Source organism: Centropristis striata, chromosome 6, assembly GCF_030273125.1.
Source record: "Centropristis striata isolate RG_2023a ecotype Rhode Island chromosome 6, C.striata_1.0, whole genome shotgun sequence".
In the NCBI taxonomy this organism is placed as follows: Eukaryota; Metazoa; Chordata; class Actinopteri; order Perciformes; family Serranidae; genus Centropristis; species Centropristis striata.
The window spans coordinates 38,835,061-38,848,354 of record NC_081522.1 but is presented as its reverse complement, the minus strand read 5'-3'; the positions used below and the strand labels follow the sequence as shown (position 1 = coordinate 38,848,354).

General features: G+C 35.4%; 1 protein-coding gene across 1 annotated transcript in view; it reads right to left on the bottom strand.

Moving 5' to 3' along the window:
- LOC131973365 (creatine kinase U-type, mitochondrial-like) overlaps window positions 1-13,294 on the bottom strand; it is a 37,362-nt gene that overhangs the window by 3,450 nt on the left and 20,618 nt on the right. The window contains exons 6-8 of the mRNA XM_059335351.1: window positions 11,631-11,754; window positions 7,911-8,045; window positions 6,896-7,021 (exon numbers count right to left, since the gene is read on the bottom strand). Of these exons, the coding sequence (XP_059191334.1) occupies window positions 6,896-7,021; window positions 7,911-8,045; window positions 11,631-11,754 (385 nt within the window). The remainder of the gene's footprint in view (window positions 1-6,895; window positions 7,022-7,910; window positions 8,046-11,630; window positions 11,755-13,294) is intronic.

The window sequence follows — 13,294 nt, the reverse complement described above, 5'->3', positions numbered from 1 at the left end:
TCCTCTGCACCAAGTATAAACACGTCTGCACTGCTAATCGAGCCGAGCATCAACAAGAGGCTGGTGACCTCCTCCAGAAACACCTCCTCCAGAAACACCTCCTCCAGAAACACCTCCTCCAGAGTCAGAGCAGGACACACTCTCTCCAGCTGCTCTATTTACATCTACAGCATCTGCTGTTAGCTGCAAGGTTCATAAACTGAAGCTGCAGTTTGAATAAATAAAAGGTAAACACAGGATGTTTGTACTTTCTCTCAGATCACGAAACATCAACTATGATGTCTTTAACTGTTGTTTTTTCACCTCCAGATTTAAAACTATTCAGAAAATGCACCAGTGATTCAGTTGCATGTTAAAATGTTTTGAGAAAAACTAGGGCTGCAAATAACAATTATTTTCATTATAGATTAATCTGTCGATTATTTAAACGATTAATCGGTCAGTTGTTTGGTCAATAAAATGTATAAAAATATCAATCAGTGTTTCCAAACCACAAGATGACGTCCTCAAATCTCTTGTTTTGTCCACAAACCAAAGAGATATTCAGTTTATTGTCATAAAGGAACAAAGAAACCAGAAATATTCACATTGAAGAAGCTGAAATCAGAGAATTTGGACTTATTGTCTTTAAAAAAAAACTGCTCAAACCAATTATTAGATTATCAAAATAGTTGACGATTAATTTAATAATCAATTATTGTTCGAATAATAATCTTAGAAACAAGTGGCTCTTAATAAGCACATTTACTAAGAGATTTAAAGGTGCAGTGCAGCACATTTGCATATAAATGATGTATACATCAGTCACATTCAAGCCCTCGCCAAACAAGTTCAGGCAGCAATGTTTGGCACACGTTAAAAGAAAACAGCGACAGAGAGGAACACTCTGTTCCAGTCCCACCCTGCAGGTTAACGCTCAGGTCACTGCAGGTAAACACATTGTGAAAAGACATGAAAGACTTTGAAGCTCGTTCCCTAAGTTTTCCAAATACACACTGCAAAAATTAAGGTCTAAAAACCAGATAAAACAGTAAATCTGAGGGAAATGATCTTGCTGCATGGACAGATAATTTACCTTGACAAGATTTCTTAAATTAAGGTTATTAAATATAGAAATAAGCATGTTGAACACTTAAAATAATAAATTAACTCTTAAAACCAGATAAATTAAAGCTGCCAGCAGTGATGAACTGGCCCGAGCAGAGTGACCTGATGATTATTTGTTTCTTACCAAGATAAAAAAAAAACTTTTTGTGTCTTTTTTTTGGTCTTTTTGATGATTTTTAAAAATCTTTTTATGTCTTTTTTGTGATTTTATGTCTTTTGCTTCTTTTTTGGTCATTTTATGTATTTTTGTGTCTTTTTTCAGACTTTTTTTGGTCATTTTGTGTCTTTTTTTTGTCTTTTTGTGTCTTTTTTGGTCATTTTGTGTCTTTTTTGGTCATTTTGTGTCTTTTTTTGATAATTTTGTGGTCAATTTGTGTCTTTTTCGGTTATTTTGTTTCCCTTTTTTGGTAATTTTATGTCTTTTTTGAGCCATTTTGTGTTTTTACTTTTTACATCTTCTTTTGGTCACAAAATGACCAAAAAAGACAAAAAATATTCAAAGAGATAAAATTAAAGCTGCCAGCAGTGATGAACTGGCCCGAGCAGAGTGACCTGATGGTTATTTGTTTCTTACCAAGATAAAAAAAAAAACTTTAGATTTAGAAGTGTTAGATAATTAATCTTGTTTTTTTAGTTAGAGTTAATTTCTTATTTTAAGCGTTCAACATCCTTATTTCTAGATTTAATAATCTTAATTTAAGAAATCTTGTCAAGGTAAATTATCTGTCCATGCAGCAAGATCATTTCCCTCAGATTTACTGTTTTATCTGGTTTTAGACACCTCTTTTTTGCAGTGCAAAATGGTTCTGCTCTGATAAAAACTGATTGTCCTCCTCACTCTGCTGCAGCTGACCCTGAGCCTCCTCCTCCTCCTCCTCCTCCTCCTCAGTCTGGATGATGGAGGACCAAACAGAGCAGCCCACTCTCAAAAAAAACAAAACACAAGTGGGTGTTGGAGTCAGACAGCCGTTCCGCTCCACTTAAAGCTCTCTATGTCAAAACATGCTGGATTTATTCCTGCACACAAGTCAGACGAGCAGTCGCAAAGTTATACAACAGAAAGAAAACCAGGTTCTCCATCACAGGAGTTCTCAACCTTTTTGAGTCTCGACCCCCAATTTAACATCATGTTGTCTCACTGAACAGAATCTCACAGTTCAGATCAGACAAACTCAGTTGATACGACAAATTTTGGACAAATAATGAAGCAGACAACAACTAAAACATCTCTCTGTCTGTGCATTTATATATATTTTTTATATTTTATTGTTACTTTTAATCTAAGTCCTTTGCTATAAATTTAAAGTGTGTAACAGTCAGCTTCAAGCCAGAGACTCCTTGTAAAGTAAGAACTTGCTACTTTGGGATTTGTCAGAAAAGACACAAAATTACCCAACAAAGAATCAAATTGACCACAAAATGACCAAAAATGACCACAAAAAGACACAAATTGACCAAAAAAGACACAAAATGACCAAAAAAAGACACAAAATGACCAAAAAAAGGACACAAAATGACCAAAAAAAGGAAACAAAATGACCACAAAAAGACACAAATTGACCAAAAAAGACACAAAATTACCAAAAAAGACACAAAATGACCAAAAAAAGGAAACAAAATGACCAAAAAAAGGAAACAAAATGACCAAAAAAAGGAAACAAAATGACCACAAAAAAACACAAATTGACAAAAAAAGGAAACAAAATGACCAAAAAAAGGAAACAAAATGACCACAAAAAGACACAAAATGACCAAAAAAAGGAAACAAAATGACCACAAAAAGACACAAATTGACCAAAAAAGACACAAAATGACTAAAAAAAGGAAACAAAATGACCACAAAAAGACACAAATTGACCAAAAAAGACACAAAATGACCAAAAAAAGACACAAAATGACCAAAAAAAGGAAACAAAATGACCAAAAAAAGACACAAATTGACCAAAAAAGACACAAAATGACCAAAAAAAGGAAACAAAATGACCACAAAAAGACACAAATTGACCACAAAAAGACACAAATTGACCAAAAAAAGACACAAAATGACCAAAAAAAACACAAAATGACGCCCCAAAAAAGGCATTAAATGACCAAAAGGCTAAAACACATTAACACATGAACTCTTTAACACAGTGGAGACAGAGCTGACTTCCAAAATGATTTGGAGACCCCCAGAAATCATCTCACTGTGCTCCAGTCTGCTCCACCCAACATGTTACCACAATAAAATAGCACACTCACAACGACAGAGAACAGCTCTATTGTCCTGAGTGACTCCGTCAGGCGTGACAACATGAACAAGGACATAAAAACAGACTAGAGTACAGTCTGTACAACAACACTCTCATCCTCTCCTCTCCTGGTTTTTCTCCTCACGTCTTCTCTTGTAATGTGACAAACACTTTTAGCTCCTTTTGGTCTAAAAAACAACAACAACCATCTCAATCGCTTGTGTTAATTGAGTTGAAACTGTGTTTCTACGTCCCAAAAAAACAAGATAATCATAAACAACATTCATTGGAAAATGGTCCTGATTTATTTATTTATTTATTTTTATTATTATTATTATCGTGTGTTCTTGAATAGTACCTGTTGTGACATTTGATACACTTAAGTGGACATTCGACTCTAACATTATATTGTGTATACTCTGTTTTGACATGTCATAGTTTGTCTAGTTTTTATTTCTTTGCCTTTTATTATTATCTTTATTATTTGTGTATGTATGTTGTTTGCTACTCTGAAAATTGACAATAAAAATATTTTGAAAAAAAAAAAGAAAATGGTCCTGATACATTACTAATTGTTTTGCCAGGATAAATCCCATTGTTTTCTCTCTGGACCCCAACTGAGTCGATTTGATGCATCCAATTTTCATTTATTTTATCAAGGTATTTTTTGTAATCTTTATTTTATTTTAAAGAGATGTAACATTACCCAAAAAAGATGTAAAATTATTAGAGTTGCAACAATTATTCGATTAATCGAACAATAATTGATTATTAAATTAATCGTCAACTATTTTGATAATCTAATAATTGGTTTGAGCAGTTTTTTTAAAGACAATAAGTCCAAATTCTCTGATTTCAGTTTCTTCAATGTGAATATTTCTGGTGTTTTTGTTCCTTTATGACAATAAACTGAATATCTCTTTGGTTTGTGGACAAAACAAGAGATTTGAGGACGTCATCTTGTGGTTTGGGAAACACTGATTGATATTTTTATACATTTTATTGACCAAACAACTAATCCATGAATCGTTTAAATAATTGACAGATTAATCCATAATGAAAGTATTCATTAGTTGCAGCCCTAAAAAGTAACCCAAAAAAGATGTAAAATTACCCAAAAAGATGTAAAATTACCCCCAAAATATGTAAAATTACCCAAAAAGATGTAAAATTACCCCAAAAAATATGTAAAATTACCCCAAAAAGATGTAAAATTACCCAAAAAGATGTAAAATTACCACAAAAAGATGTAAAATTACCCAAAAAGATGTAAAATTACCCCCAAAATATGTAAAATTACCCAAAAAGATGTAAAATTACCCCAAAAAATATGTAAAATTACCCCAAAAAGATGTAAAATTACCCAAAAAGATGTAAAATTACCACAAAAAGATGTAAAATTACACCAAAAAGATGTAATATTACCCAAAAAGATGTAAAATTACCACAAAAAGATGTAAAATTACCCAAAAAATGATGTAAAATTACCCCAAAAAGATGTAAAATTACCCAAAAAAAGATGTAAAATTACCCCAAAAAGATGTAAAATTACTAAAGCATTTTTTTTCATCTTTATTCTATTTTTTTTTTAATGAGCACACTTGGCATCCTGTGTTTAGTTATGTATTGCTATTAGTAGTATAATTGTTAATGTTTCTGTTTCCCTGCTCTTTTGCCTCCCTTTGTATTATTATAATACTATGTTTTTTTTATTGTTTTGTATTTATTTTTATTTTTGTTTTGTGGTTCTTTGTTCTAATGTACCCTTTAAAAAACAAAAATGTGGAAAACAGCTGTGGAATAAGTTATATCTTGTACTGATGCTTATGAATGCTAATTTCCAATAAAAAATATATTTAAAAAAAAAATTCCATTGTTTTTATCTGTTCTTTGTGGTTTTAAAATTAATTTTAAAACCCACTTTTATTTACTGGTTTTACCCAGCATGAGACTCGCTCTGCTTTAGTTGTTTTTATTTGTTCTCTGTTTTTATTGTTGGTCTGTCCTGCCATGAACAGCACTTAGTATCAGCTGTGGCTGTTTTAAAAGGCTCTATAAATAAAGTTGATTTGATTTGATTTGATTTGATGTCCTGGCCAGGATAGCAGCATAAAAAGATTCACATAAAAACACAAGTAATAGACTAAAAAAACAGCAAAAGATTCAAACTGAAAAACTCCTATACAAGAAAGAAACAACATCTTTGAAACAAACTGCAAATGACATCAAACATGAATTATTGTTGTTCAGTAACAAGAGAAGTTCATGTGGCGGTCAAATTCTTAATCCTGTTTTATAATCCGTCATGCCTATAAAGTCATCTAGTTTAAGGAGACTGAAGCTCACAACAAGACGAGAGTAAAAGACTTTTAACACTCTCAACAGTAACAGAGCAGGTTAGAGGAACAAAGTACATCATTTTTATGCATGACTACAGCTATATACCGTGTATGTAATGTTTTTAGCAACTACAAGTGACTTTTAACTGCACTGCAAAAAAGGTGTGTCTAAAAACCAGATAAAAACAGTAAATCTGAGGGAAATGATCTTGCTGAATGGACAGATAATTTACCTTAACAAGATAAATTATCTAACACTTCAAAAATCTAAGGTTTTTTTTATCTTGGTAAGAACCAAATAATCATCAGGTCACTCTGCTCGGGCCAGTTCATCACTGCTGGCAGCTTTAATTTGATCTCTTTTGTAAATTTTTGTCTTTTTTGGTCATTTTGTGACCAAAAGAAGATGTAAAAAGACACAAAAAGACAAAAAAGACACGAATAGACATAAAATGACCAAAAAAGAACCAAAGGATGTAAAATTACAAAAAAGACATTACATTTTTTTTTTAAATCACCAAAAAAGACACAAAAAGACATGAAATTACCAAAAAAAGAAACAAGACATAAAATCACAAGAAAGACACGAATAGACATAAAATGACCAAAAAAGAACCAAAGGATGTAAAATTACAAAAAAGACATTACATTTTTTTTTTAAATCACCAAAAAAGACACAAAAAGACACAAAAAGAACAAAAAAAGACACAAAAAGAACAAAAAAAGACACAAAAAGACATAAAATGACCAAAAAATAAGCAAAAGACGTAAAATCACAAAAAATACATAAAAAGATTTTTTTTAAATCACCATAAAAAAAGACACAAAGTTTTTTTTTATCTTGGTAAGAACCAAATAATCATCAGGTCACTCTGCTCGGGCCAGTTCATCACTGCTGGCAGCTTTAATTTATCTGGTTTTAAGAGTTAATTTCTTATTTTAAGTGTTCAACATGCTTATTTCTAGATTTAATAATCTTAATTTAAGAAATCTTGTCAAGGTAAATTATCTGTCCATGCAGCAAGATCATTTCCCTCAGATTTACTGTTTTATCTGGTTTTTAGACTTAACAACTTTTTTGCAGTGTGGTTATTAAACACTTAATTTAACACTATTGCCTCAATATGACCTGAATAAGAAAGTGAGAGCATCACTTGGTGCCAACACAGTCATCAGGTTCCCCAGAAGCTCCTTTATCGATCCTCCAGGTGTTCTTACCTCTGACAGTCCCAGGCGGTCCAGGTTGGAGATGTCGAAGGTCCCGCCCACAGCGGCCGTGTCCACGCCGCCCGTCCCTCTCTTCTGCAGGCGCAGGTTGTCCAGGATCTTACTGAAGCGAGGGTCCTGGTGGTAGAGCAGAGGAGTTACTCTACACAGGCTCTACTTCACTTTAATCACTATAACACCATTTAATCACTATAAACCATCTTCGAGAGATTATAAACAGCAAGATTTTTTTAATAGAAATGACAATGTCAGAAAACAACAATTCATTAAATCCTGCTTTCCAGATCGTAGCAATTTTTAAGACTTTTGAAAAATGTATTTGAGACACTTTAATACCAATAAAGGCTTTATTTTTGGTTAAGGAAATCAATGCATTTTAACACTTTGTAATGATCCGTGGGAAACCTGATTATCTTCTGAAGTATAAGTATCTTATTATCTTTTTTTTTTTTTTTACATTACATTACAGAGCAATAATAATAATAATAATAATAATAATACATTTTATTTGTAATGCACTTTACATTACAGGAAATCTCAAAGTGCTACACGTTAAAAGCATAACATTCTAATTATAAAAAGCATAAAAAAAAGAAAAACAGCTAAAAACAGAAAACATACATACATAATCTAAAAACCATCTAGATGGGAGGAACCAAAGGTTTTGCTAAAAAGGAATGTTTTTAGTCCTTTTTTAAAAGTCTCTACGGACTGTGGTGTATTTTTGTATTATTATTTTTATTTTATTTTGTGAGAGCATTATAATACAGTGCTTACTTTCAGACAATATACAATAGTATTTCTGCCACTCACAATCAAGGTTTTTTTGTTTACAAAACAAGAAACAAGACACAGAAAGTTAAGTGTATTACATTTGAGAATTTTGAACAAACTGGGAAAGGTAAGCATATGTAAAAGAGCAAATTAAAAAAAAAAAGAAAGAAAAAGAAATTATGCAGCAGGGAAGTATCTTATTATTTGAACGATATAATAACTGGTGTGTTACCTTGCTGAGCAGGGGCAGCTTGACGTGGACCCCGGCCCTCAGACCTGTTCCCAGGTTGGAGGGGCAGGTGAGGATGTAGCCCAGCTTCTCGTTCCACATGAACTCCCAGCCTCGCTCCTGGATCAGACGCTCCACCTGACAGAGAATCAGTGTGTGCTTCATTAATACGACCTCTGACCTTTGGTACGTTGGTGGAGTGTAAACACACTGATAAACTGTTGAACAGTTTACACACACACAGCTGTGTGTTGTGTTGATTTTTAATATTTCAGAGCTGACATGTAGTATAAATTTACTACCTCTCTGAGTGAGAAAAGTGGATTAAAGACCAAGTCGAAGTTCCTTTTAGTTTTCTTTATTATAAATCATCAGAATACACTGCCCAGGTACAGCGGAGGAGAACAATTTCAAGGCTGCTAAAAGAAAGGTGTCCCTCCAACGGAGCCCTAAGTTCTCTCTCAATGTTCTGTGTTATTTAATTCAAATGTTCCAGCCAGGCGGCAATCTCCGTGTCTGAGCATGGAGGCCAACCAGGAAGTGCATTAAGCCTGCAATTCAACGAAAATTCCAGTAGGGGGCGCTAAGTTTGGCTGCAAAAGAAATCTGCGCATTCATTTCAGTGCTAAATTTGAAAACTTCTCACTTGATTTATTACCTCATAAAAAAATTTCAGGACAACACTATGGTCTCAATCACTAGTAAAAAATCTTCTTCAAGACAATTTGATGTCAATAGTTCTAATAATGGCCCCATTTAGAAGAAAATAGAAGATAAAGAATCGTATGATTTGGGGCGGGGCTACCTTTGATTGACAGGTCACTGACAAGGCGAGCCGTCATCAGGAGAGAAGCAGAACAATGCGTATCCACGGCAACGTGTCAATAAAGTTATATATAATGTTATATAGATATAAAAGAGGATGTTTAGCGGTTTGGTCTCATAACTTTGACCCTCTCACTGTATTTTCACTTAATGACAGTTTATTTGAACGTTTTGTTCATTAAATGTCTTGTTCAGTGTTTGGTTGGACTAACAGACGCTCCAAGGAGTCGCTGCTCAGTTTTCTGAGGTAAGAAAGATACATTTTGTTTTTGTTTTTTGCTAGCCAAAACTAACATCCCAGTTAATGCTCCAGTTAATGCTAACATGAATTAGCAGCAGCTTCTCTCAGTCAGGTTGAGGTGTAGAGAGGCTGTAGTCAGTGATCAGATCCCTCTCCTCCTCCACAGTCCAAATATGGTCTGCTTCCTGTATCGGAAACAAGATGGCGACGAGTACAACGCTGAACTCGAGGCTTCCAACGGGCCACAAACCAACGGGTGACGTCACGGTGACTACGTCCAATATTTATATATAGTCCATGGTTCCAGCCCATACACAACGCATGGACGCGTCTTCCCGGGCACGAGCACGCTGCTAAGTCTACTTTTTAACCTTAAACGGATACAATCTATACTTGTTTATGTCCACAACAAACACCTCTTCTGTCTGATATATCCCAGATCTTACAACCCTTATTCCTGGTTTAAACCAGTGTGGCATAAAATATACTACATATCATAAAAGAATGAAGAGTTGTTGATTTGTAGGAGTGTTTATTGCGCTGCAGTGGGACTGGACTGACACTAACACTGGCCCAGTGTTGGACTCATACTGGTGTTTGTCTCGCCCTCAGTGCAACAGTGCAGCACCATGTTTGCTCCTCTAATGGGGAACTTGGACCACTTAGATAAATTATTTATGTGTGCTGCTGAGTCTGGACATTGTGTTTTTATGTGTCGGTCTGAAGACTTATTTTGGTCAGAGCAAAGACGAGAACAAGCAGGTTGTTTCTGCTTCTGTAAGCATACAGTAGATGCTCTTACACTGTATTAAAGCCCCGCCCTTTGGCTGATTACATCCCTGCAGACATCTGATGACAGCAGATGTCTGTTCCAGCTGCTAACTTTAAGATGCTGTGCACAATGGTCCACTATGATCCCGTAACGTGGTGAAATCACAAACAACTGACACCATACTGCTGCAAAATAACCACACAACTGTATGTGCTTCTGAGACATCCGGAGATGTGTTGGAAACAGAATGAAAAATCCTATTAAAAGTTCAGTGTCCCCTTTTTTAAACCCAACAAAAGCCCTTTTCATCGTGCGGTCCCGCAAATTTCCCACTATATTGCCAGAAAGATCTTTTTATTTTATTTTTTATTTCAGACAGTGACGTGCAACAGAGCAGCAGCAGTGCTGCACAGTAGCACAATGCTAATAGGCTAACAGTTAGCTCTGTAGCAGTACAGTGTGTATGTGCTAACAGGCTAACAGATAGCTCTGTAGCAGTACAGTGTGTATGTGCTAACAGGCTAACAGTTAGCTCTGTAGCAGTACAGTGTGTATGTGCTAACAGGCTAACAGTTAGCTCTGTAGCAGTACAGTGTGTATGTGCTAACAGGCTAACAGTTAGCTCTGTAGCAGTACAGTGTGGATGTGCTAACAGGCTAACAGTTAGCTCTGTAGCAGTACAGAGTGTATGTGCTAACAGGCTAACAGTTAGCTCTGTAGCAGTACAGTGTGGATGTGCTAACAGGCTAACAGTTAGCTCTGTAGCAGTGTAGTGTGTATGTGCTAACAGGCTAACAGTTAGCTCTGTAGCAGTACAGTGTGTATGTGCTAACAGGCTAACAGTTAGCTCTGTAGCAGTACAGTGTGTATGTGCTAACAGGCTAACAGTTAGCTCTGTAGCAGTACAGTGTGGATGTGCTAACAGGCTAACAGTTAGCTCTGTAGCAGTACAGAGTGTATGTGCTAACAGGCTAACAGTTAGCTCTGTAGCAGTACAGTGTGGATGTGCTAACAGGCTAACAGTTAGCTCTGTAGCAGTATAGTGTGTATGTGCTAACAGGCTAACAGTTAGCTCTGTAGCAGTACAGTGTGGATGTGCTAACAGGCTAACAGTTAGCTCTGTAGCAGTACAGAGTGTATGTGCTAACAGGCTAACAGTTAGCTCTGTAGCAGTACAGTGTGTATGTGCTAACAGGCTAACGGTTTGCTCTGTAGCAGTACAGTGTGTATGTGCTAACAGGCTAACAGTTAGCTCTGTAGCAGTACAGTGTGTCTGTGCTGCAGCAGCATGTGTTCAGTTAGTGACCTCCGTTTGTTTACAAGCACCGGACACTCTGTGCACAGTTAGCATGCCGGTTTCTCTACGATCAGCGCTAACTGTACACCACATGTACAGTTAGCGTGCTGGTTTGTTTACAATAGGCGGCGGCCACAGTGTACAGTGATTTGATGACTGTCGACCAGGTGGAAGTGTGTCTTACGTCAAATATTCGGCCTTGCCGGGATGTCCAGTTAATAATGATCCCACATCCAACAGTCCCACCAATTTTCCTCCTCTGTGACCTTTGGAGGCGGAAAATTGGTGGGATCACTTGATCCCGGCATCCCGCTTCGAGGCGAGACGTTACAGAGCCGTAAATGTCCCGCATGAAACGTCTCTATGAAAGAAGCTATTGTCTCTCTCTCGTCCAAGCATCTTAAAGGAGATCTACAATGCCCATTTTTAGGTTCAAACATGTATTTTGGTTTCTACTAGATGCAGCTTAAACAGTAGGAATAGAACATTTGTTACATCCACGCTAGTATAACGTAATGCCAGAAAATAAGCAAAAGCATAACAGGTCCCCTTTAAAGAACCCCCAAACATAAAAACAGACGTCTTTACCTCCTTGAGACCTCTGCAGAACCTCTCAAAGACCCTCTTCATGTTCCCTCCCTTCTCCATGGAGATCACCCTGGTGTGATCCTCCTCATTGATCCAAACCAGGAATGTCTTCTCGTTGTTGTGCCTGCAGAAAGAGATATTATATTCAGTTAAACAGTTCTGATCCCTGAGGGGTGTTTGCATTTTGAGGTACTTGTACTTTACTTGAGCATTTACATTTTAATTAACTTTATACTTCTACTCCACTACATTTTGAGGTAAATATTGTTCTTTTTACTCCATTACATTTAGCTGACAGCTTTAGTAAGTTTAGTTTTCAGGTCGTGATTTAACATGATCCATTTAAATTTAAAGTGATTAGCTATTTTTATAAATTAAACCTTATAACTGTATATCAAATAGTAAAATGAGGAGCCATATCTTGAGAAAATTAACATAAATGCATCAATAATAATAACAATACAATAATATATTCAGAGTATATAAAACAATCAGAGTGGGTTCATTCTGCATAACGAGTACTTTTACTTTTGATACTTTAAGTACAGTTTGATGCTGATACTTTTGTACTTTTACTTCAGTAAGTTTTGAATGCAGGACTTTTACTTGTAGTGGAGTAATTTCACAGTGTGGTATTAGTATTTTTACTTCAGTAAGAGATCTGAATACTTTATTTTCATACTTTATTTTCCTTTATTTTCATCATAGTTATTAATAAGCAAAACATGAAGTAAACCCGACCACAGAGCAGAAATCCCTTTTTTAATCCATAATTTATGGAAGACTTCAATATATTTACTGATGACTGTCATGTATAAATCAATATTTTAAACATATTTTTAGAATCAATACATAACTCATATTGTGGAAGCCTATTAGGACAAAGTGTGTCGGATAAGTTAAAGTAAAGATTGTTGATGTTTTTCTTCTATTAAAGGATGATTTTGGTCCGTCTCTGAGGATAAAGCTTGTTTCTGCTGCAGGTCAGAGACTGTTGTGTTTCTGCGAGGCTGCACTGATTTACGACATACTTTAAAGAAACAAGACATTTCATAAAACATGAAGAAAAGTAATATCTGTTGGATGGAAAACACACAACCCATGAGGATCAGTCAGTCAGTGATAGAGCAAAGCTTACAGGAAAGGGACACTTTCCTCTGACATTTTTAACATTAATTGTGCGTTAAGTGTTGTTTCCGTTCCTAAATCTACTCTGATAAGATACAGATGGCAAGATACTGCAAAAACAACTGACCAAATCCCAGGAGTTCTGCTGTAAATATTTATGGAATGTAGTTTTTTAATCATTAAGATTCTGCAGCTACAAGAAGGTTTCCACTTGTAAATTACACTACAGGCCAAAAGTTTGGGAGCAACTTAAATTTTCTGTTTGCGCTTTCTTAATAACCAGTCTGGATTCTTTGGATTTCTGGATGTGTTTACTACATGATCAGACTTTACCTTTATGGAATTGAACCATTTTCATGTTAACCCTTTATTAGGCAAATAACTATATTTTGTAATTAGAGTCAGGTAATATTTTGAGAAAAAAGTGGCAAACCTACAAGAAAAAAAGTCGCAGATTTAAGAGATTTAAAGTGGCAAATCTGCGTGAAAAAAGTCGCAGATTTACGAGAAAAAAGTGGGAAAAAAGCAACTTTTTT